The sequence below is a fragment of the Myotis lucifugus genome, unplaced genomic scaffold (assembly GCF_000147115.1).
Source record: "Myotis lucifugus unplaced genomic scaffold, Myoluc2.0 scaffold_9, whole genome shotgun sequence".
Lineage (NCBI taxonomy): Eukaryota > Metazoa > Chordata > Mammalia > Chiroptera > Vespertilionidae > Myotis > Myotis lucifugus.
In genome coordinates, this window is record NW_005871057.1 from 3,829,922 (window position 1) to 3,848,687 (window position 18,766).

General features: G+C 37.1%; 1 protein-coding gene across 7 annotated transcripts in view; it reads right to left on the minus strand.

Moving 5' to 3' along the window:
- Positions 1-18,766, minus strand: part of PPP1R12A (protein phosphatase 1 regulatory subunit 12A) — a 152,930-nt gene that overhangs the window by 100,052 nt on the left and 34,112 nt on the right. For all 7 annotated transcript variants that reach the window (XR_002828035.1, XR_002828036.1, XM_006083959.2 and 4 more), the window contains exon 2: positions 2,066-2,196. Coding sequence is in view for 5 of the 7 variants with exons in the window: in XM_006083959.2 (XP_006084021.1) it covers positions 2,066-2,196 (131 nt within the window). In the remaining 2 variants the exon portion in view is untranslated. The remainder of the gene's footprint in view (positions 1-2,065; positions 2,197-18,766) is intronic.

The window sequence follows — 18,766 nt, forward strand, 5'->3', positions numbered from 1 at the left end:
GGGGGGAATTAGGGGCAACCAGGCCGGCGAGGGGGTGGCAGTTGGGGGCAACTAGGCCAGCGGGGGGGAGGGGGCAGTTAGGGGCGATCAGGCAGGCAGGCAGGTGAGCAGTTAGGAGCCAGTGGTCCCGATTGTGAGAGCGTTGTCCCCCGGTTTAGGCCCTAAGGATCGGGCCTAAACCGGCAGTTGGACATCCCCCGAGGGGTCCCGGATTGGAGAGGGTGCAGGCTTGGCTGAGGGGAACCCCTCCCCCCGTGCACGAATATCGTACACCGGGTCTCTAGACCTCTATAACAAGAGCTTTTATTCTTTAGGGCATTTTAAACTTGATATACTCACTTGCAGCTAAAATCATCCCAACTGCCACAATGGGTTATCAATCAAGTCTACAAAAATTATTCCATAGGAAATTATTCAGGACAATTATTATCTTTTCAAACTCAGAAGCATAAATCAAAAAAGAAAACACAAGGATTAAACATCTAAAGAAAGAAATTGGGTTTTCATTTTCCCAGAAGAGATAAATGAAATAATGGTCAAAAGTTAACACATATGAGTACTTTCTATGTGCCAAATATGCTTAATGAGTTATGTCAGTTAACCCTCACAGCAAACCTAGGAAATATCATTCCTATTCTATAGAGGAATAAAGGAGAAAACTGAAGCTTATAAAAGGTAAGCAAGGTCATACCACTTGAGTGGTTAAGGAAGCCTTCATAATCCACCTCAGTCAACCCCAGTGTCTAAGTACCAACTATTTAAGAACAGCTAAAGATAAATGCACATTAGCTATTTTTTCTATAATGAAGAGATACAAGTCCTCTGATGAGCATGAAAAGAACAGAAGGAGTAAGGAATTTGAGAACCATGATTATAATTATGAACAACCACTATTGTTCTGCAATGGCAAAAAGACCTCCTTTTATTTATTTTTTAAATATGTTTTTATTGGTTTTTAGAGAGAGAGGAAGGGAGAGGCATAGAGAGAAACATCAATGATGAGAGAGAATCATTCATCGGCTGCCTCCTGCACGCCCTCTACTGGGGATTGAGTGCAAGGTGGGCATGTACCATGACTAGGAATCGAACTGGTGACTTGTTGGTTCCTGCGTCAATGCTAAACCACCAAGCCACACCGACCAGAGAAATCACATAAAGAAGGCAAGGCCCAGAAAAAAGAAACAAATTACTAAAAGATGTTGTGCAGTTAGTGTTAAGAGTCAGTAATCAAACCCAATGCAGAGCTTTTGATTCCAAGGCCAGAGCACTTTTCATTTCACCAAACACTGCCTCTCCTTTAAATTGAAGTATCAGATCTTCAATATACATGATGTGTGTGTGTGTATGTGTGTGTGAAATATACAAAGAAATAAAACTGAAAGTTTACTAAGAGAGATTTACAAAGTTAGCTGAAAAGCTTTGATGTGAGCAGACAGACAATAAGTGTTTGTAGTGTTGACACATAGTAAGAAGAAAAAAAAATTGAATGAAAAAATTATTTTGTCAAGATATTCATACTTCCTGTTAAAAGCTTAAATAATTGAATTTTCTTGGAAAGTACCCACTCATTAAAGGTAGTTAATACAATGACTCTTTCTCACTGAATTTGGAAGTAATCTTAATAAAAACTAAACAAGCATAAATTGACTAAATGGAGAACTATATATCATATTCTCCCTATAACAAAGTAACCAAATTGAAAATTATCGTTAATGTCCCCTAACAATTCAAAATTACATAGAGATAGACTTGAATTATTTGACAATCCTGCACATGTATTCAAAAGAAAAGGAGATGGGGGTGAAGCATGTGTACAATCAATTACTCATATTAATACAAAGTATCACAAGCCAGAGGTGGGGAGACAGGGTGAGGATCTCATATGGGTATCAATGGACTCAATATTAGGATTCCCAAGAACCATTTATTCTCTTTCCTGGGAAGAATAATTTTCATTAATTACAGTAATATAACATGTTGCTCACTTACCTTTAAGAATAATTTCTGTAAAATCTAAGGTCTCTATAATTGTATTTGAATAAAAGTAAACAGAGAACTGGCTTACTCTGCAATATCGAGATATCCACAGGAAGCAGCTGCATGTAGTGGTATCCAGCCTTCATTATCAGGTTGATTAATATTTGCTCCATTTTCTACCAGAAACTTCACCATATCGACATTGTCATCAATGCAAGCCTAAAAACACAAAAAATTACAAAAAGATTTGATTCAACACTCCTAATAACATAATAATGCAATAGAATTCCTACTTTGCAGCCTTTATAATATAAATATTCTCTGTAAATTAGTCTGTTGCTATTTTGATTGTACTGCCAACACACAGGTCAATGTACTAAGAATTTAAATTGTAAGAGTCCTTGATTAGATACATGTACAACAGTAGTATATGTGACTAGACAATGCCAACCCCATGGGAAAAACAAGTACATTTCATTAAAATGAAAACAATCAAAACTTTATAACTAAGCACCAAAAATATCCTCCATAGCAATGGTTCCCAAAATGTGGTCTGCTAAGGGGGGAGAAATCCTTTTAGAGAGCTGACATGGTCAAAAACATTTTTAAAATGATACTAAGATGGTATTTCCCCTTTTCACTGTGTTGACATGTGCACTTAAAGGTGCAAAAGCACTAGTGGTAAAACTGCTAGTACCTTAGCACAAATTAAGGCAGTGGCAAAAACAAACAAACAAACAGTCTCTAACAATCACTGTCTTTGCACTATGCCCACAATTTTAAAAAGGCTATTTTTATTTATGGATGTCCATTACAAAGCAGAGCAAATCATAAATTTTATTAAATTTTCATCCTTAAATATACATCTTTTTAATCTGTGGAACTAGACAGAAGTATGCATATAAAGCACTTCTTATAATAGTCCTGACGAAAGCACTTATGAAGCTGAGATGAAAGCTGAACCTGCCCCTTTTTCCAATGTAACATCTTTTTTACTTAAATAACAAACCACCGTTAGTCTAACTTAGATTTTTGGCAGAAAGTTTCTTGAAAATGAATAAAGTAAGCCTGTCATTTCAAGAAAAACAACTAACAGTATTTGTTGCCAATGATAAATTCAAGCTTTCAAAAAGAGCAAATAATTAGTTATCTTAATTTTAAAATGTTAATTATGTAACATAGGTAAAGTATTACTATTTTGAAATGAATTAATACTTAAAATCCTCAGTTTTAACTTCTAGTATTGTAAACATTAATACATACAATTCACATAAACAAAGCTCTTTCAATAATTTTTAAGTTTCTCTCTCATCGATGTTTCTCTCTTTCCCTTCCTCTCTCTCTAAATAAAAACATTTTAAAAATTATATTATATTAGAAAGTAGTTTATGCTATTTGAGTGGCTTGAAATAACAGAACTATTTATAAGCTAATTGTTAATTTTTCTTGAGAAAAGATATTAAATTATATTCTCCTATTTTGAGAAGAGGCTCTAAAGCAGTATTCTGATTTTTATCATCAATATAAAACATACTCTATTTAATAAATGCATCTAATACAAATATGATTATTGGTTTTTAAAAATGGAATATGTTAAGAAAGAAAATATGATCCTACATAATAAAAGCATAGTGGGCAAATTGTCCCCTCTACCGAAGTTCTTCCAGGAGTTCGACCAGAGGGCAGGCCAGCCAGGGGAAAGAAGGGAGGCCCCGGCCAGCAGCTGGCAGCCACTAGGGACACTACCAGTGCATGAATTCCATGCACTGGGCCTCTAGTTCTTTATAAAAGGATATGGGAAAATGTTCACAATATATTAAGTTTTTATTTTTTAAAAAAATTTTAAATATATTTTTATTGATTTCAGAGAGGGAAAGGGGAGAGAGATAGAAACATCAATGATGATAGAGAGTCATTAATTGACTGCCTCCTGCCCGCCCCCCACTGGGGAGCAAGCCAGCAACCCAAGCATGTGCCCTGACCGGAATCTAACCATGACCTCCTGGTTCATAGATTGACACTCAACCACTGAGCCACACTGGCTGGGCTTTTTTTTTTTTTTTTAATTGATTTTTAGAGAGAAAAGAAGGGAGAGGGAGAGATAGAAACATGGATGAGAGAGGAACATCACTGACCGGCTGCCTCCAGCACGACCCCTACTGGGGATCTAGCCCGAAATCTGGGCATGTGCCCTGACCGGGAATTGAACTGGTGACCTCATGGTTCCTGGGTCTACACTCAAAGGCTGAACCACACCACCCAGACACAATATATTAAGTTTTTAAAAGAGGATGCAAAACAAATTGCCTAATGAGTCCAATTTTACTAAAATTATATAAACAAAATGACTAGAAGAATATATGCTAAAGGTTAATAGTGATTATCATTGGTTGTGAGACTGAATAATTTTTATTTTCTTCTTTAAATTTTCTATATAAAGAAATAGCCAAACTGCTACTGAAAGTGTAAAATTCATTTAACTCTTTCAGAAAAAGCATTCAACAGTATCTACTAAAAAGTGTATATAAATGATAAATAAATGGTATGGACTATATGTGGGGGGTAGAGATTCTATTCATGTAATAGAATTCTATGCATCAAGAAATAAAGAACATCAAACAAAAATAACTACTGCTACCGTCAACAACATGAATTATCCTCACAGACATATAGATGAGTAGAAAAAGGCAGACACAAGGATATAATATACTGTAAGTTTCGCCCTGGTGGGTGGCGGGTTCAATTTCCAGTCAGGGCACATACCTAAGTTGCAGGTTCAATCCTTAGTTGGGGCGCATGTGGGAAGCAACCAATCAATGTTTCTTTTTTTTCTCTCTCTCCCTTCCTCTCTCTAAAATCAATAAGCATATCCTTCTTGGGTGAGGATAAAAAACACATAAAAAACATACTGTAGGTTTCCAGTCAAAGCTAATCTCTGGTGGTTAAGCTCAGAATCATGGTTAAATGTATGGAAAACTGATGGGAGGGGCATGAGGAAGCTTTCTGGAAGATTGGAAATGTTCTCTACCTTTCTGATTTTTTACTTAGACATAAATACATGTAAAAATTTATGGAACTGTACACTTAAAAGCTGTGTAGTCTATTGTATATAAATTATACCTCAATTTAAAAAGAAAAAATAATAGGCTGCCATTTATTGAAAGCCTACTATGTATTACCTCCAGTATAAGACACTTACCTTTTTCTAAATTGTACATGCTAAAATGTCTTTCTTTAATTTCTATCTGCTGCCTCCTGAAGCTTCACATATCAAATGGAATTACTCTTTTAATGGTTAACCTTTAAATATTATAAAAACTTTCCCCCTTAACAATTATCACATATTTTAGGCTAAATGTGCCTAATTTCTTTAGCTACTCTTCATATTATATATGATAAAAACTATATAGTATACCCCAAGGCCCTAGGAACACAGAGGATGGAAAAGGTCATATTATAATATGGAAGACTAGTCCATAAATAACAATGATCATGTAAGGGCATTAATAGCAGAGGGTAGAAAGTTCTAAAATATCACTAGTGACATAAAAAGATATTCTTTTGTCAGGCCGGTGTGGCTCAGTGGTTGTGTGTCAACCTGTGAACCGGGAGGTTGTGGTTTGATTCCTGGTTGGGTACATGACCCAGTTGTGGGCTCAATCCCCTAAGGGGGCTGTGGAGAAGGCAGGCAATTGATTATTCTCTCTCATCGATGTTTCTATCTCTCTCCCTCTCCCTTCTTCTCTCTGATATCAATTAAAAAAACCCTATTTTTAAAAAAAGACAGTCTTTTAACTCGAATGGTCCATATAGTCTCTTTGAAAAATATATATTTGAGGAAAGTTTTGAAGATTACATAGGAATTGTTCACTTAGAAAGTTAACTGGAAGGAACTTCAATGAGCAAATGCACTACAATTTTTTTAAAAAAAGCATGGAATAAACAAACAGCAAGTCATCCAGTGGAATAGAGTATCTATAAATTACAAAACAGGATAAGGCTAGGTCATAAAAGGTCTAAATACAGTGTATGTAAAAGATCTGAATATAATGCAAAGGTGACTGGATTGGATACAAAAGTTGTATTAAATCTGCTTTCTATTCCTACACATCAGGGAACCTGCTACATTGAGCCACTGAATTGACAGTGGCTCAATTCAGCAGTAGGGTAAAGTAGTAGAAAACATTTTAGAATTTCAAGATGATGTCTGAAAAGCTATTCAGAGTTTTTAAGCAGAGGGAGTGACATGATCAGATCAATATTTCAGAAAGAATACTGAAAGCAATATGAAGAGGGAAGAGTACTCAGACTGGATCTATATTTTAAAAAACTTAGGAGAAAATGTGCAAGATTAATTAAAGATTAAGTATGAAGAGTGAAGGACAGAGAGAAGCCATTCATGGAAATAAATACCACAGATTCAAGGAGCAGTTTGAGGAAAATAAAATGATTTTTAGCTTTGGATATGCTGAATTTATAGGTATCTGTATCTCTATCCAATCATCTGTATCTAGTGGCCAATTGGATACCCAGATCTTTGAAAATAAATGTGGGATGAAAGTATCAATTTGGGAATTATCTGCATTAAGGTAATAATTAAAACAATAGGACCTGAAATCACTCAGGGAGAGAATGCAGAGAAGTGACCTTGGAAACATTAAGAGAAGGGTTAGATTAAATTATGACCAGTAATTTTACTTGGAAGACAAAGACATTTGTGGTATTTTATTCATTAGTTAAAGAGATATAAAGTTCTCAACGGACATATACACAAGTAGATGATTATATCAAAAGGAATGTGATAAATATAATTACAGAGCCGTGCACTGCTTATTGTGGAAGCTCAGAAAAAAAAGAACTAAGCAATAATGGTGGTAGTTAGGAAATATTTCCTGGAGGAGGCTCTACACCTAAGCTTAACATATGAATAAGTGAAACATTTCTTGGTGTATAAAGAGGCAAAGTCAAGATACATGATGACGATAAAGGTAGGCAGGATCCAGAATAGTCTTAATTGCTTTATTGTATGAATAATACTTTGAGATTGAGGATAAAATATTTTCAGGAGGAATGATTAATTTTTAAAGTTTCTCCATTTTAGGAAGGTGAATGACTAGGCTAGTTGAAAAACTTTTATGTTTTTCCAGTATAATGTAAGAAAAACCAGCAAAAATACCTAATGCAGTTATTGTTAAATATGATTATTTTGTTACAAGCTTTTGAAATGTTTAAATATAAATTAAATGCTAAAAAGTCACAAAATATACATTATATAAGAATCTCAAGTTTGTGGTGTAAATTGTTCCAAGTATTCTCTTGAGCATTTATAAAGCACAGTCAAGAAACTGGCAAAGCTTTCTCATAACAATATTGTTGCTAAGAGAATCAAAAGCTAGCACATGCAGCACATTAACAGACACATGATTTGCTGACTTTAAATATTTGACTAAATATGGAAAGAAACAGAACAACTCAAATATACGTGCAAAATATTATCTGACATGGTTTATCTTGAATTTTTCTTGAATACATATCCAAAGCAATTACAAATAATAAATGGCTGTGTGAAGACATTCTGTCTTTTTAAATCCAGGTAGAGGCAGCTTTGTCAACTTGAACTGTAAACGAATTCAATAAACTAGTTTAAGTATATAAGTCATCTGTTTTTATTTTAAAGGGGGCCTATAATTTTTCTCAAAAAATTAGCTGAAGGACAAATTCTGTTCCCCACACATTTTAAGGAAAAAGCTGAATAATGAAGCTGAACAACGTTGGCTCAAAATAGAGAGTCCATGGCTTAAAGACAGATTTTGGGTAGGGCATGTGTATCTTTAAAAAATCATTAAATTTCATTCCTAGAAAAGATAAAAACAAATGTGTTTAGCAACTATGGAATTCAATTGAGTAGAATCACGATGACAAATTTAGCAGCATCTGAAATATATTCTGATAGTGTTATATTCCTTTTCATGAAAGCGGTTTTGTTAAAAGTACACTCTAGACCAGGGGTGGGCAAACTTTTTGACTCGAGGGCCACAATGGGTTCTTAAACTGGACCGGAGGGCCGGAACAAAAGCATGGATGGAGTGTTTGTGTGAACTAATATAAATCCAAAGTAAACATCATTACATAAAAGGGTATGGTCTTTTTTTTTTTTTTTTAGTTTTATTCATTTCAAACGGGCTGGATCCGGCCCGCGGGCCGTAGTTTGCCCACGGCTGCTCTAGACTCTAGAGCTAGACTGTCTGGGATTAATCCAGTTCTGTCAATAGTATCATTGGATAAATTACTTAAAATTCTGTGTATCACAGTTTGCTCTGGAAAAGGAGAATAATAGTACCCACCTCAAAAGTTTACTATGAGAAATATATGAATTAATACATACAGCACAGAGAGAGTAGTACCTGTCAAAAAGTACGTGCTACTGTTTGTATCAATACATATGCCACGTGCTATATCATCCATTTAAATTTTTCTTTTTTCTATTCTTATCCAAAACTTACCTTTTCATCCCTCTATAAATTACAAACTAAAATTAAATGGTGGAGAGTTGTCAAATATTCCTTTTAGTACTACTACTTTTGGTAAAAGTCCCATCCACCAATGATTTCTAAGAGGGTGATTAACTTTTAACCTTAGAAATATTTTCCAAACCCCCTTCAAATAGTTTTATATATACAAGTTTTATATAAGCTTATTCATACAAATTATATACAATGCAGAATAAAGCAAAAGAAAAGATTTAGTTGTATAAATGCAATTATAACAACTTAGGTGAAAATGTGATTTTAGTGAATTAGTTGAAATGCTTACAATTTGTGCCCAACCATTAGTAACAATTACTGATAAATAATAGACAAATTAACTTGAATATGAAGTTCTCTAAATCAATTTATATTTCCTTGAAACAACTCTTTGACTCCTTAGTAAGGAAAACTCAGTTCTATTCAACTGGTGGGAGCAGAAATTTGTAGATATAATAGAAAATTGCCTAGGCCAGGGGTGGGCAACCTTTTTGTGAGTGCGTGCCAAAACCAGCAAAATCTCTGACTCAAAATTCTTCTGCGTGCCAACCCTAATTTTTTGAGAACGTGTTACGCCTACTTGATATCTCTTAAGGTGTACGTATGTGAAGAACCTTGAAGAAATATTAAAATTCTTTCGAGTGACAAAAGCACAGTATATGACAGTGATGGCGAACCTATGACACGTGTGTCAGAGGTGACACACAAACTCATTTTTTTGGTTGATTTTTCTTTGTTAAATGGTATTTAACCCTTTGCACTCCGAACCATTCTGGACATTGGCTACCAGCTACTCGACGCTACTTTGCGGCGGAAACGTGCATTTACAGACCCTCGTATTATTTAGTATAATTTTGGAACCAAGTAACGTATTATAATGATATTGGACTTATATGAATTGGGTGACATCGAGGAATGTATATTTGCAAAATAAACAATATTTTATTGTTTATAATTTTGTACAGTATGATAAGTTTTGTAACACTCCCCAATATGCATTGCAGGCTGATTAGTGCATGTTTGACAGTAATAAGTGGTTTGACGCCTGCCACCAGGTGTTTTCCTGTTAGAACACACAATGCAGTCCCGTTTTCTTTGTCCCACATCGGGAATATGTAGTTTATTGTTTAATCCGACACAAAACCCGCTGAGATTTCTTGTATATATCTTAGTAATTTTACGATATTTTGATTTAATTTTTTGTGCCATTTCAAGAAAAAACTTCAGGGAAACATGCATGTCTCAAAAAGTTGTGTTGAAATAACTCAATTCCCCGTAATCACTAATAAACTGCAATGTCCCCTGAGAGGGGACAGCGGAGTGCAAAGGGTTAAATATATAAAATAAATATCAAAAATATAAGTCTCTGTTTTACTATGGTTGCAAATATCAAAAAATTTCTATATGTGACACGGCACCAGAGTTAAGTTAGGGTTTTTCAAAATGCTGACACGCCGAGCTCAAAAGGTTCGCCATCACTGGTAGTATATGGTGATGAAAAATACATTTATTTTTTAATGTATACATGTACACTGATAGTCCAACAGAAAACTTTATGGCTCCGTTTGATATTATCAGTGGGACTTTTGCTGCTGCATCACTGATGACAGAGATTTTACATCAGGTTTATATTTCGTGACCTTCAGAGATATGCACAAGCTACTACTTTCATCCGTCAGGCTACTCCTATTACGAGACTTAACAAAATTCATCACTGAGAACAAAGATTCACAAGCATATGTGGATGAAACCAAAACACTGGTCGGATCTAAGAAGGCAGGGAGAGTTAAGGCAGAGGCATAGAAATTGTTCTTCCCCTCTCTCGTCAATCCATATCTATGGTCTTTAAGATAACTTGTTATGTAAAATTTTTTATTTATCTAAGATGGACCTACACTGAATTTATCTGAAAAATAAAAAAGTCGATATTAAGAAAAAAACTGTAAATGGAAGATTATAAGAGAGGGTTTCGCGTGCCAGCAAAAGTTACTGGCGTGCCATGTTTGGCACACATGCCAGGGGTTGCCCACCCCTGCCCTAAGCATTCTGAGTGACAGATGTCAGTGAGTATGCTTAAAGAAGAATAAGCAAGGTTTTGTTCTATTTTAAAGGAAACTGAATTGGATATATCAAAGAAGGAACTATGGGTATGGTTTATACAAAACAATGAAAAACTCCAAGCAGTACTCCCATACTAAAAATAAAAAATAAACACCTTGGTTTTGCATTAAGACTGGCAAATAAAAGAGCATGTATAATCTTAGGAGGTCATCTGTTACACTTAGTTATAAAAACAGCTAACAAGTTCAGCATTGCATTTAGGTTTAATTACTTATTTTGGTCTTTCTACTCTTACCATATAAACAAGTAGGAAATCTAGATGTAAAAACAAATACCTGCCCTCACAATAAATCATATATTCAAATGATAAAACTATGGAACAATAAATTCAAAATAGATTATGCACAAAGGCTAGACCATAGGAAATTCTTAATTTGGATTTTAAAAGTTCAGACTCTTATGTATAGGCAGCATCCTAGAGAAATATAGAAGACACTATATATTTGTGGAATGAATGAACTAGACCTCCAAACAGATGATAAAACATGAAAAAACACACACAACAAAAGAAAACATTTTTAGATTATAAAAAAGAATGAAAGTTTCTAGGGTAAAAGTAATCTAAATACTACTTAAACATTTATACTTTACCCAGTAAGTACTAAGTACTTGAATGAGGACATCAAAAACTGAAAACCATATTCAAAGATTAAAGTCTGCCCTTTATCTAATCTTATTCCACAGCATTGTTATTTTCTTTATGGATAAATATCTGTAAATACAGTACTAAGTTAAACCTAGATCCTTAGAAGCCAACACTTTTATAAGGGAAGAGGATTTCCTTTAGTGTTTAAAATTCTTAGGGATATAAAAAAATTCAGAAATCAAGACAAAATGGTCAAAAGATTCATAATAAATGAATCAAAAAGAATGTAAACATTATAAATTCTAGCAAGGTAGAAATGTTAATATGGCTAACAAAATGAGACGAGGGGGGAAAACAGCAAAAATATTTGTGCTGATTTCTAGAATTCATAAAATCTTTCTAAAATTGGAACGTGGTTTAAAAATCCTATTGCAACATATTCATAGCCTATTTTCTTAATATTAAAAAAAATATTTAAGGTAATACTCTCTAGTTGCAAAAAAAAAAAAAACCCTAAAATTTAATCATTATTCTTCTGGGGTTTTTTTTTCCTTTTGGCAAATTAAGTTTAATACATTCTAATTAAAATAGTTATGTGATATGTGTCCTTTTAAATAAAAGTGTGTCAAAGGACTTGCACCGGAAATGATGTTCCCTAAATGAATCATGGTTAGCTATGGATAATCAACATCCATTAAGTAAATTATTTTTACTCTTTGAGCATATAGCACAGTGCTTAGATCCAAGTTTGAAAAGAGCCAAACTGCCCAGGCAGTGTGGTTAAGTGGTTAAGCATCGACCTATGAACCAGGAGGTCATGGTTTGATTCCCAGTCAGGTCACAAACCCAGGTTGCCAGCTCAATCCTCAGTGTGGGGCTTGCAGGAGGCAGCCGATCAATGATTCTCTCTCTTCATTAATGTTTCTAGCTCTCTCTCCCCTCATCCCTTTCTCTCTGAAATAAAAAAATATATATATACTTAAAAATAAAGAAAATGTGAGATAATAAATGTTTAGTGTTTTAAGTTTAGGGGTAATCTGTTATGCTGCAATAAATAATGGTTACATTACTAGATTTTTATTTTGTCAATCCTCACCCGAGGATATTTTTCCATTGATTTTTAGAGAGAGTGGAAGGGAGAGAAACATCGATGTAAGAGAGACAAATGTACTGGTTGCCTCCTGCACATACCTGACTGGTGCCAAGAATCATACATGCCCTTGACCAGAATCGAACCTGGGACCCTTCAGTCTACTGGGCTGAAGTTCTATCCACTGAGCCAAACCGGCTAGGGCTACTGCTAGATTTTTTAACATAGAAGATATTATTTATATACCAGTTTTGATTGCTTTAGCTTGTATGTATCCAAGCATCATGTTCCCTTCTCTACTTAATCTCTAATCTGCCTTTTCTCCTGTATTTCGTAAATGTCATCAGTTAGTTGTTTAAACTAAAGAATTATCTAAATTTTAATCTATCACAAATTAAAACTCTAACACTGAACCATCTCTATTTCTTGAAATTCCAAAACAATCTGAAATTATAACTTCAAAAAAATAAGCAACAATAATCTGCTAATGTGCCAGCACTTGTGCTTGATGAGTAAATAAAAAGGTATAAAAGAATAACTCTTTAACTAATAAATAATAAAAATTATTATTCCACCCAGCAGGTGTGGTTCAGTGGTTGAGCGTCAACCTATGATTCCCAGTTAGGACACATGTCTGGGTTGCAGGGTAGATCCCCACTAACGGACATGCAGGAAGCAGCCAATCAATGATTCTCTCTCATCATTGATATTTCTATCTCTTTCCCTTTCTCTCTAAAAATTAACAAAAACTTGTTTTGAAAAAAAAAGAAAAAAAGAAAGCAATCACCATCACCATTCGATTTCCTATATATTAGCAATAACAAATATTAATTAATTCACTTTCCCCAAACTGTTATAAAAAGATTCCAGTACTTATATATAGGGTGTTCCCAAAAATGTATATATATGCTTTGAATAATTATAAAGGTAGTGTTTATTAAAATACATTTTCAAAATTGAGCTATCAGCTGTGAAAATGTGTATGTATTTTTTGGGACACCCTTATTTACAGATAATTTATCACAAAAATTTACTGCAATATTTCCAAATGTTTCCATGAAACTACTGAACTAGAAAAGTTAAATGGTTTTCGACATGAAGGATCTTAAAACGAATTTAGAAAATACTGTAATAAAACAGCTTTACTGCAGAACTTGTCAACAAATCCCTTTTCCCACTAACATCTATTTTTATGTCCAAGTTGAGGCACACAGTCTGGTAACCACTGTACCATACATAAAATCCTATATAATAAAAGGGTAACATGCAAATTGACCCTAATGGCGGAATGACCAGAACGACCGCTCGACCAGTCACTATGAGGCACACTGACCACCTCTTGGTCCCTTTCCCTGGCTGGCAGGCTCCAATCACCTGATGGCAAATAGGAACCAGGGGTGGGTGGCGGGGGACAAGGGTGGCGCCAGACCAAGACCCCCGCCCCGCCAGTCACCTCACACACAGAGGGCGACCCATGGTGGGGGAGGGGCTGGTGAGCGGGCAGGAATGGCCGACCTCTTGGTCCCTCCCACCAGCCGGCAGGCTCTGATCGCCCAATGGCAAACGGGGCGTGAGCGCGGGTTCTTTTTCTATGTAGGTGGCGCCAGGCTAAGGCCAGATGTGGGCAGCCAGGGAAGATGGCCCTGATCACAGGCCAGGCCCAGGGACCGTACCTGCGCAGAAATTTCATGTGCTGGGCCTCTAGTCTATATAATAAAAGCCTAAGCGACCATTATGGCGGAATGACCAGAACTGGTCGCCATGATGCACACTGACCACCAGGGGGCAGATGCTCAATGCAGGAGCTGCCCCCCAGGTGGTCAGTGCACTCCAATAGGGGAAGCACCGCTCAGCCAGAAACCGGGCTCATGGCTGGTGAGCACAAAGGCGGTGGCGGGAGCCTCTCCTGCCTCCATGGCAATGCTAAGGAGCAGTGAGCCGAGTGGTAAGGAGCAGCAAGCAGTAAGGAGCGAGGGGTCCTGGACTGCGAGAGGGCACAGGCCGGGCTGAGGAGACCCTCCCCCCAAGTGCAAGAATTTCATGCACCGGGCCTCTAGTCTATCTATAATATAATACATGTGTGCATCATTGCATGGTGAATTTTAAGACTCTCTCAAATATAATTGATAACAAATTAATAATTTCACAATTTTATACTATTTTTCACCTTTAGGGAGGAAAACTGTAGATTTTATGCTCACAAAGTCCAGGACACTATTATCTATCTAATAATAGGGTAATATGCAAATTGGTCAGGACGCCATGACAGTAATGACCAATCAGCAGTCTGCGCATGCAGTAGGCGCAGATGGGTGGGGACTTGCAGCGCTGGAGATGCAATGGAGATGGGTGGGGACTTGCAGCACTGATGGCTGCTGCCACTTGCCCAGGGCCGGCCCGGGGCTTAGGCAAGCCACTGATGGCCACTGCTGCTGCAAGGGCCCGAGGCTCAGGCAATGAGGGCCAGGCGAGGCTTAGGCAAGCCATAGTGGCTGCGAAGGCCGAGGCTCAGGCAGCCTTGTGGCTGGCAGTGGCAGCAACAAAGGCATAATGTGGGTGTTGCCTTCCCCTGATCGCTGGGTCGCCTCCTGTAGAGGGAGGCCAGAGGCAGCAGCAGTGAGGGGGTGATGAAGGTGGTGCCTTTCCCTGATCAGCCGGTCGCCTCCAGCAGAGGGAGGCCAGGCTGCGGCTTAGGACCACTCGGCTCCTGGACTGAGAAGGGGCAGGCTGGGCTGAGGGACCCTTCCGCCCCAGTGCACAAATTTCATGCACCGGGCCTCTAGTATATTCATAACAGTATCCAATAAACTTCTTTTGGTATGGTTCTCCAGCTATCTAAAAGATTTTGACACACATAAATATTTCTGCCAGACAGACAGAGGCTACAAAACTGCTGAGGCAGACATGACAAATAAAAGGACTTCAGATAAAACAAAACCCAGTTTAAAAACCTACCAAAAGCACATTCTTAGCTCTATCACAAAAAAGCAGGTTGGCAGGAGAAGGTTGAGTCCAGTTGCCAAGAAAAAAGTAACCTGATGATAAAATTTCAATTCGTTTTGATCATAAGGATTAACTAAGGTAGTTTGGGACTTTATAACTTCTCTGGAAGAAGACAAAAAGTACCCCTGAATAATGGCTAAGGCACTGCTGGACCCTACAGATTGCTCCTCAATTTAGTCTTCTTTTAACCATCTGAAGCCTTTATTTCTAAGGCCTTCGCCAGCCTATACAGTGGGGCCTTGACTAACGAGTTTTTTGAGATACCAGCTGTCTCTCGGCTGATTTTTTTGCATTGAGTTGATAGAGTAATTTGAGTTAAGGAGCTCCTTAACGAGCTTGGTCTCGGAACAAATTAAACTCGTAAGTCAAGGCCCCACTGTATTAATGTAACCAGAGTTAAAGCACCCTCTCATTCCATTTTCTGTAATATTGCAAACATCTATTCTAACACACTTAAAACATTATGGTATCAACTATAATTTTCTACCAATATGTACTATTTTTGCATTCATTTTCTTTTCCTTTTGGCTCCACTATTCTATGAACTCTTAAATGCAAGAACCCCAGTATGTCTACATAATAGTATCTAGAATACAAATGACAGTAATCAACTGTTGAATGGAGGAACCTACAAGCATGATTTTAGCTTTATTGGTAAGACTCATAAATAGGTTGCTGATTCTTTGTCACCTGTAGATGACAGTATTAGAGAAATTAACTTTTCCATGTCATATCTGACTTACTACAGGAGAATGAGTAAGTTACAGAACATTTTGCAATTTTATTATGTTAGAGGAAATATTTTCTCTTTTCCCACATGAAAAATGTGTAATTTATACCAAGAAATTGAATATCTACAAAATATTAAAATATCTTGGAGTTAATGTACAAATGAGTGATACTCATGATCACTCAAAAACAAAACATCACATTCTTCAGAGCAAAAAATGACTAGGGCTGAAAAGATCATACCAGTGTAGAAATAAGTCATTGTTTTTGTAGTCCTTTTTTGAATATCACTGCTATTCTTGAATGTTCACCTTTTGCAAACCTGCGTCCTCTAACCAGGCAGCAGGAGTTCCAAGGTAGGAAAGACTGCAAACAAATAATTTCACTTTCACTTTCTCTAATACCTGACATTAGTGAAATCTACAATTCCCACTGCACCACATGCAGATATGATCCCCTCCTTTTTTACATAAAATAAACCAGAACTGCCTCTAAGTTTCCTTTTTAAAAAAAAAAATCAAATTACATAAGCAATAGCATTAGCATCTAGCATAGAACTACTGCCACAAAAGGAATTCCTTCTACTAGTAAGACAGACTCCCAATGCACATAAAGTTCTCAGTAATTTAGCTACTGTGGTAATAAAGTCAGCCAAGAAGAGCGCACAGAAGACAAAGTGAAAGCCAACTACTCTGGTTTTCTTTCTTTTTTGGAGTGGTGCCTTGCATTTCACGGAAAGTCTAAAAGCTAAGTCTTGACCATATAAGGCTTTGGGATTCCCATGGATGGAAAGGCCTAGATGGCAGTCAAATCTAATAACCTTAAAATACATGAAACATGGGTACTAAACTGTGAGAGGGTTTTTATTTTTTTATCCTAGATTCAGTTAAATATATTCTCACCGATAATTTCAAAAGTGTTCCTGCAAAATATTATGATCAAATCCATAAAGTTAAAATACATAAAGAAGTGTATACATTAATTACTGAGATTTCCTTAACAAACAACTTTTGATGAAAATCTTTCTCAAGTCTGTTACACATTCCTTTGTCATTTCAAACAAGTACAAAAAAATGTAACTTAACTTTTCTCTATTAACTCATTATGGTATCAACTATTAAACTCTGATGTTTTACAACAAATGTCCTTGTTGCCAATAGTTTATGTAGTTAAAATAATACCTAAAATGCTTTTGGGGATAGCTTTTAATAGGTTTTCTGCCTTCTGTCTTGCTTTCATCCATCATCCCTTTAAACTATCTGATAGCTTCCTCTATTCTTTCATTCTTATTGTTGAGAGTATTACAGATATCTCCCTTTTTCTCCTCATTACCCCCCTCCACTTGGTTCCCTCCCCACCCTAGACCTTCATTCACTACACTATTGTCTGTGTCCATATGCTATATAATAAGAGCCTAATATGCAAATTGTCCCCTTGACCAGGAGTTCGACCACTCGCTATGACGTGTGCTGACCACCAGGGGGTGGCACAGAACATGGCGGGCGTTGGCGACGAGGTGCTGGCAGTGGGCGGCAGTGGAGGTGTTGCAGGCCCCAATGGGCTTCTGGGTGAGCCGGGCCGCAGCCGCAGGGACCGCAGGGGCCAGTAGGGCTCCCTGTGCGTTTGTTCAGGAGCCGGTCTGTGAGGCCGGCCGGAAGAGAGCGCACTGACTGCCTGGCTTCTGGGCAACGCCGCTAGGTGGCCCAGAGGCCCATGCTGTGCCCCAGCCCATGGCGTCTAGCCGCGCTAACCGCATCTCCACGTGAGGACTCGGGTGTCGTGACTCAGACGGAGGGGGTTGTGCTGGGGCCTGGAGGCCCAGGGCCCAGAGGTCAGCTGGGACCTGCCCTTCCATGCTAGATGCTTGCACTTCGATTGCCTGCCAGGCCTAGGGACCGCACTTGTGCATGAATTCGACCAGTCACTATGAGGCACACTGACCACCATTCACTCGGTGAATTTCATGCACCGGGCCTCTAGTATGCATATAAATTCTTTGGTTAATCTCTACATGTCCTCTTTCCCCCTTCCCTCTGAGATCCATCAGTTTGTGTCATAGTTCCATTCCTCTGGACCTATTTTGGTTGTCATTTCATTTTCATTAGATTCCACATACTAGTATTAGTGAGATCATGTGATACCTGTCTTTCTCTGACTGGCTTATTTTGCTTATGATAGCTTCCTCTTTAATGAAAAGTAATATCTTCATTTTAATTTGTAGCTCTTAATTTACCAAACATTTTTAAAAGGAGCATAAAAAAAGCACATAAAAACTATGTGAGGGCTTCTCCCAAATAAATGAAAAGTATTTGGGGATTCTGCAAGTCGGTTTCAGTCCTATGAGTAATGTTTATTTTCCAATGTTTTTACTTTTAGGTCATAAAGTATTCAATAGGAGAAAAAATTATTAGAAAAATCATGTCCTGTAAAATGTAGAGGGATGACATATAACCCAACAACATCAAAACTGACAACTGCAGCCCTGCCTGGGTGGCTTGGTTGGATCATTGTCCCCATATACCAAGGTTTAGGGTTCAATCCCTGGTCAGGACACAGACAAGAGGCAACCAGTGAGAGCATAGGTAAGTAGAACAATAGATCCAAGTCTGTCTGTCTGTCTGTCTCCATCTCTGTCTAAAAATCAATCAATAAATAAAAAAAACAAAAAAACTAAAAACTGCCGAAAAAAGGAAACTATTTTATTATTGGCAATGTTTTCTTTGCATGGGAGTGATT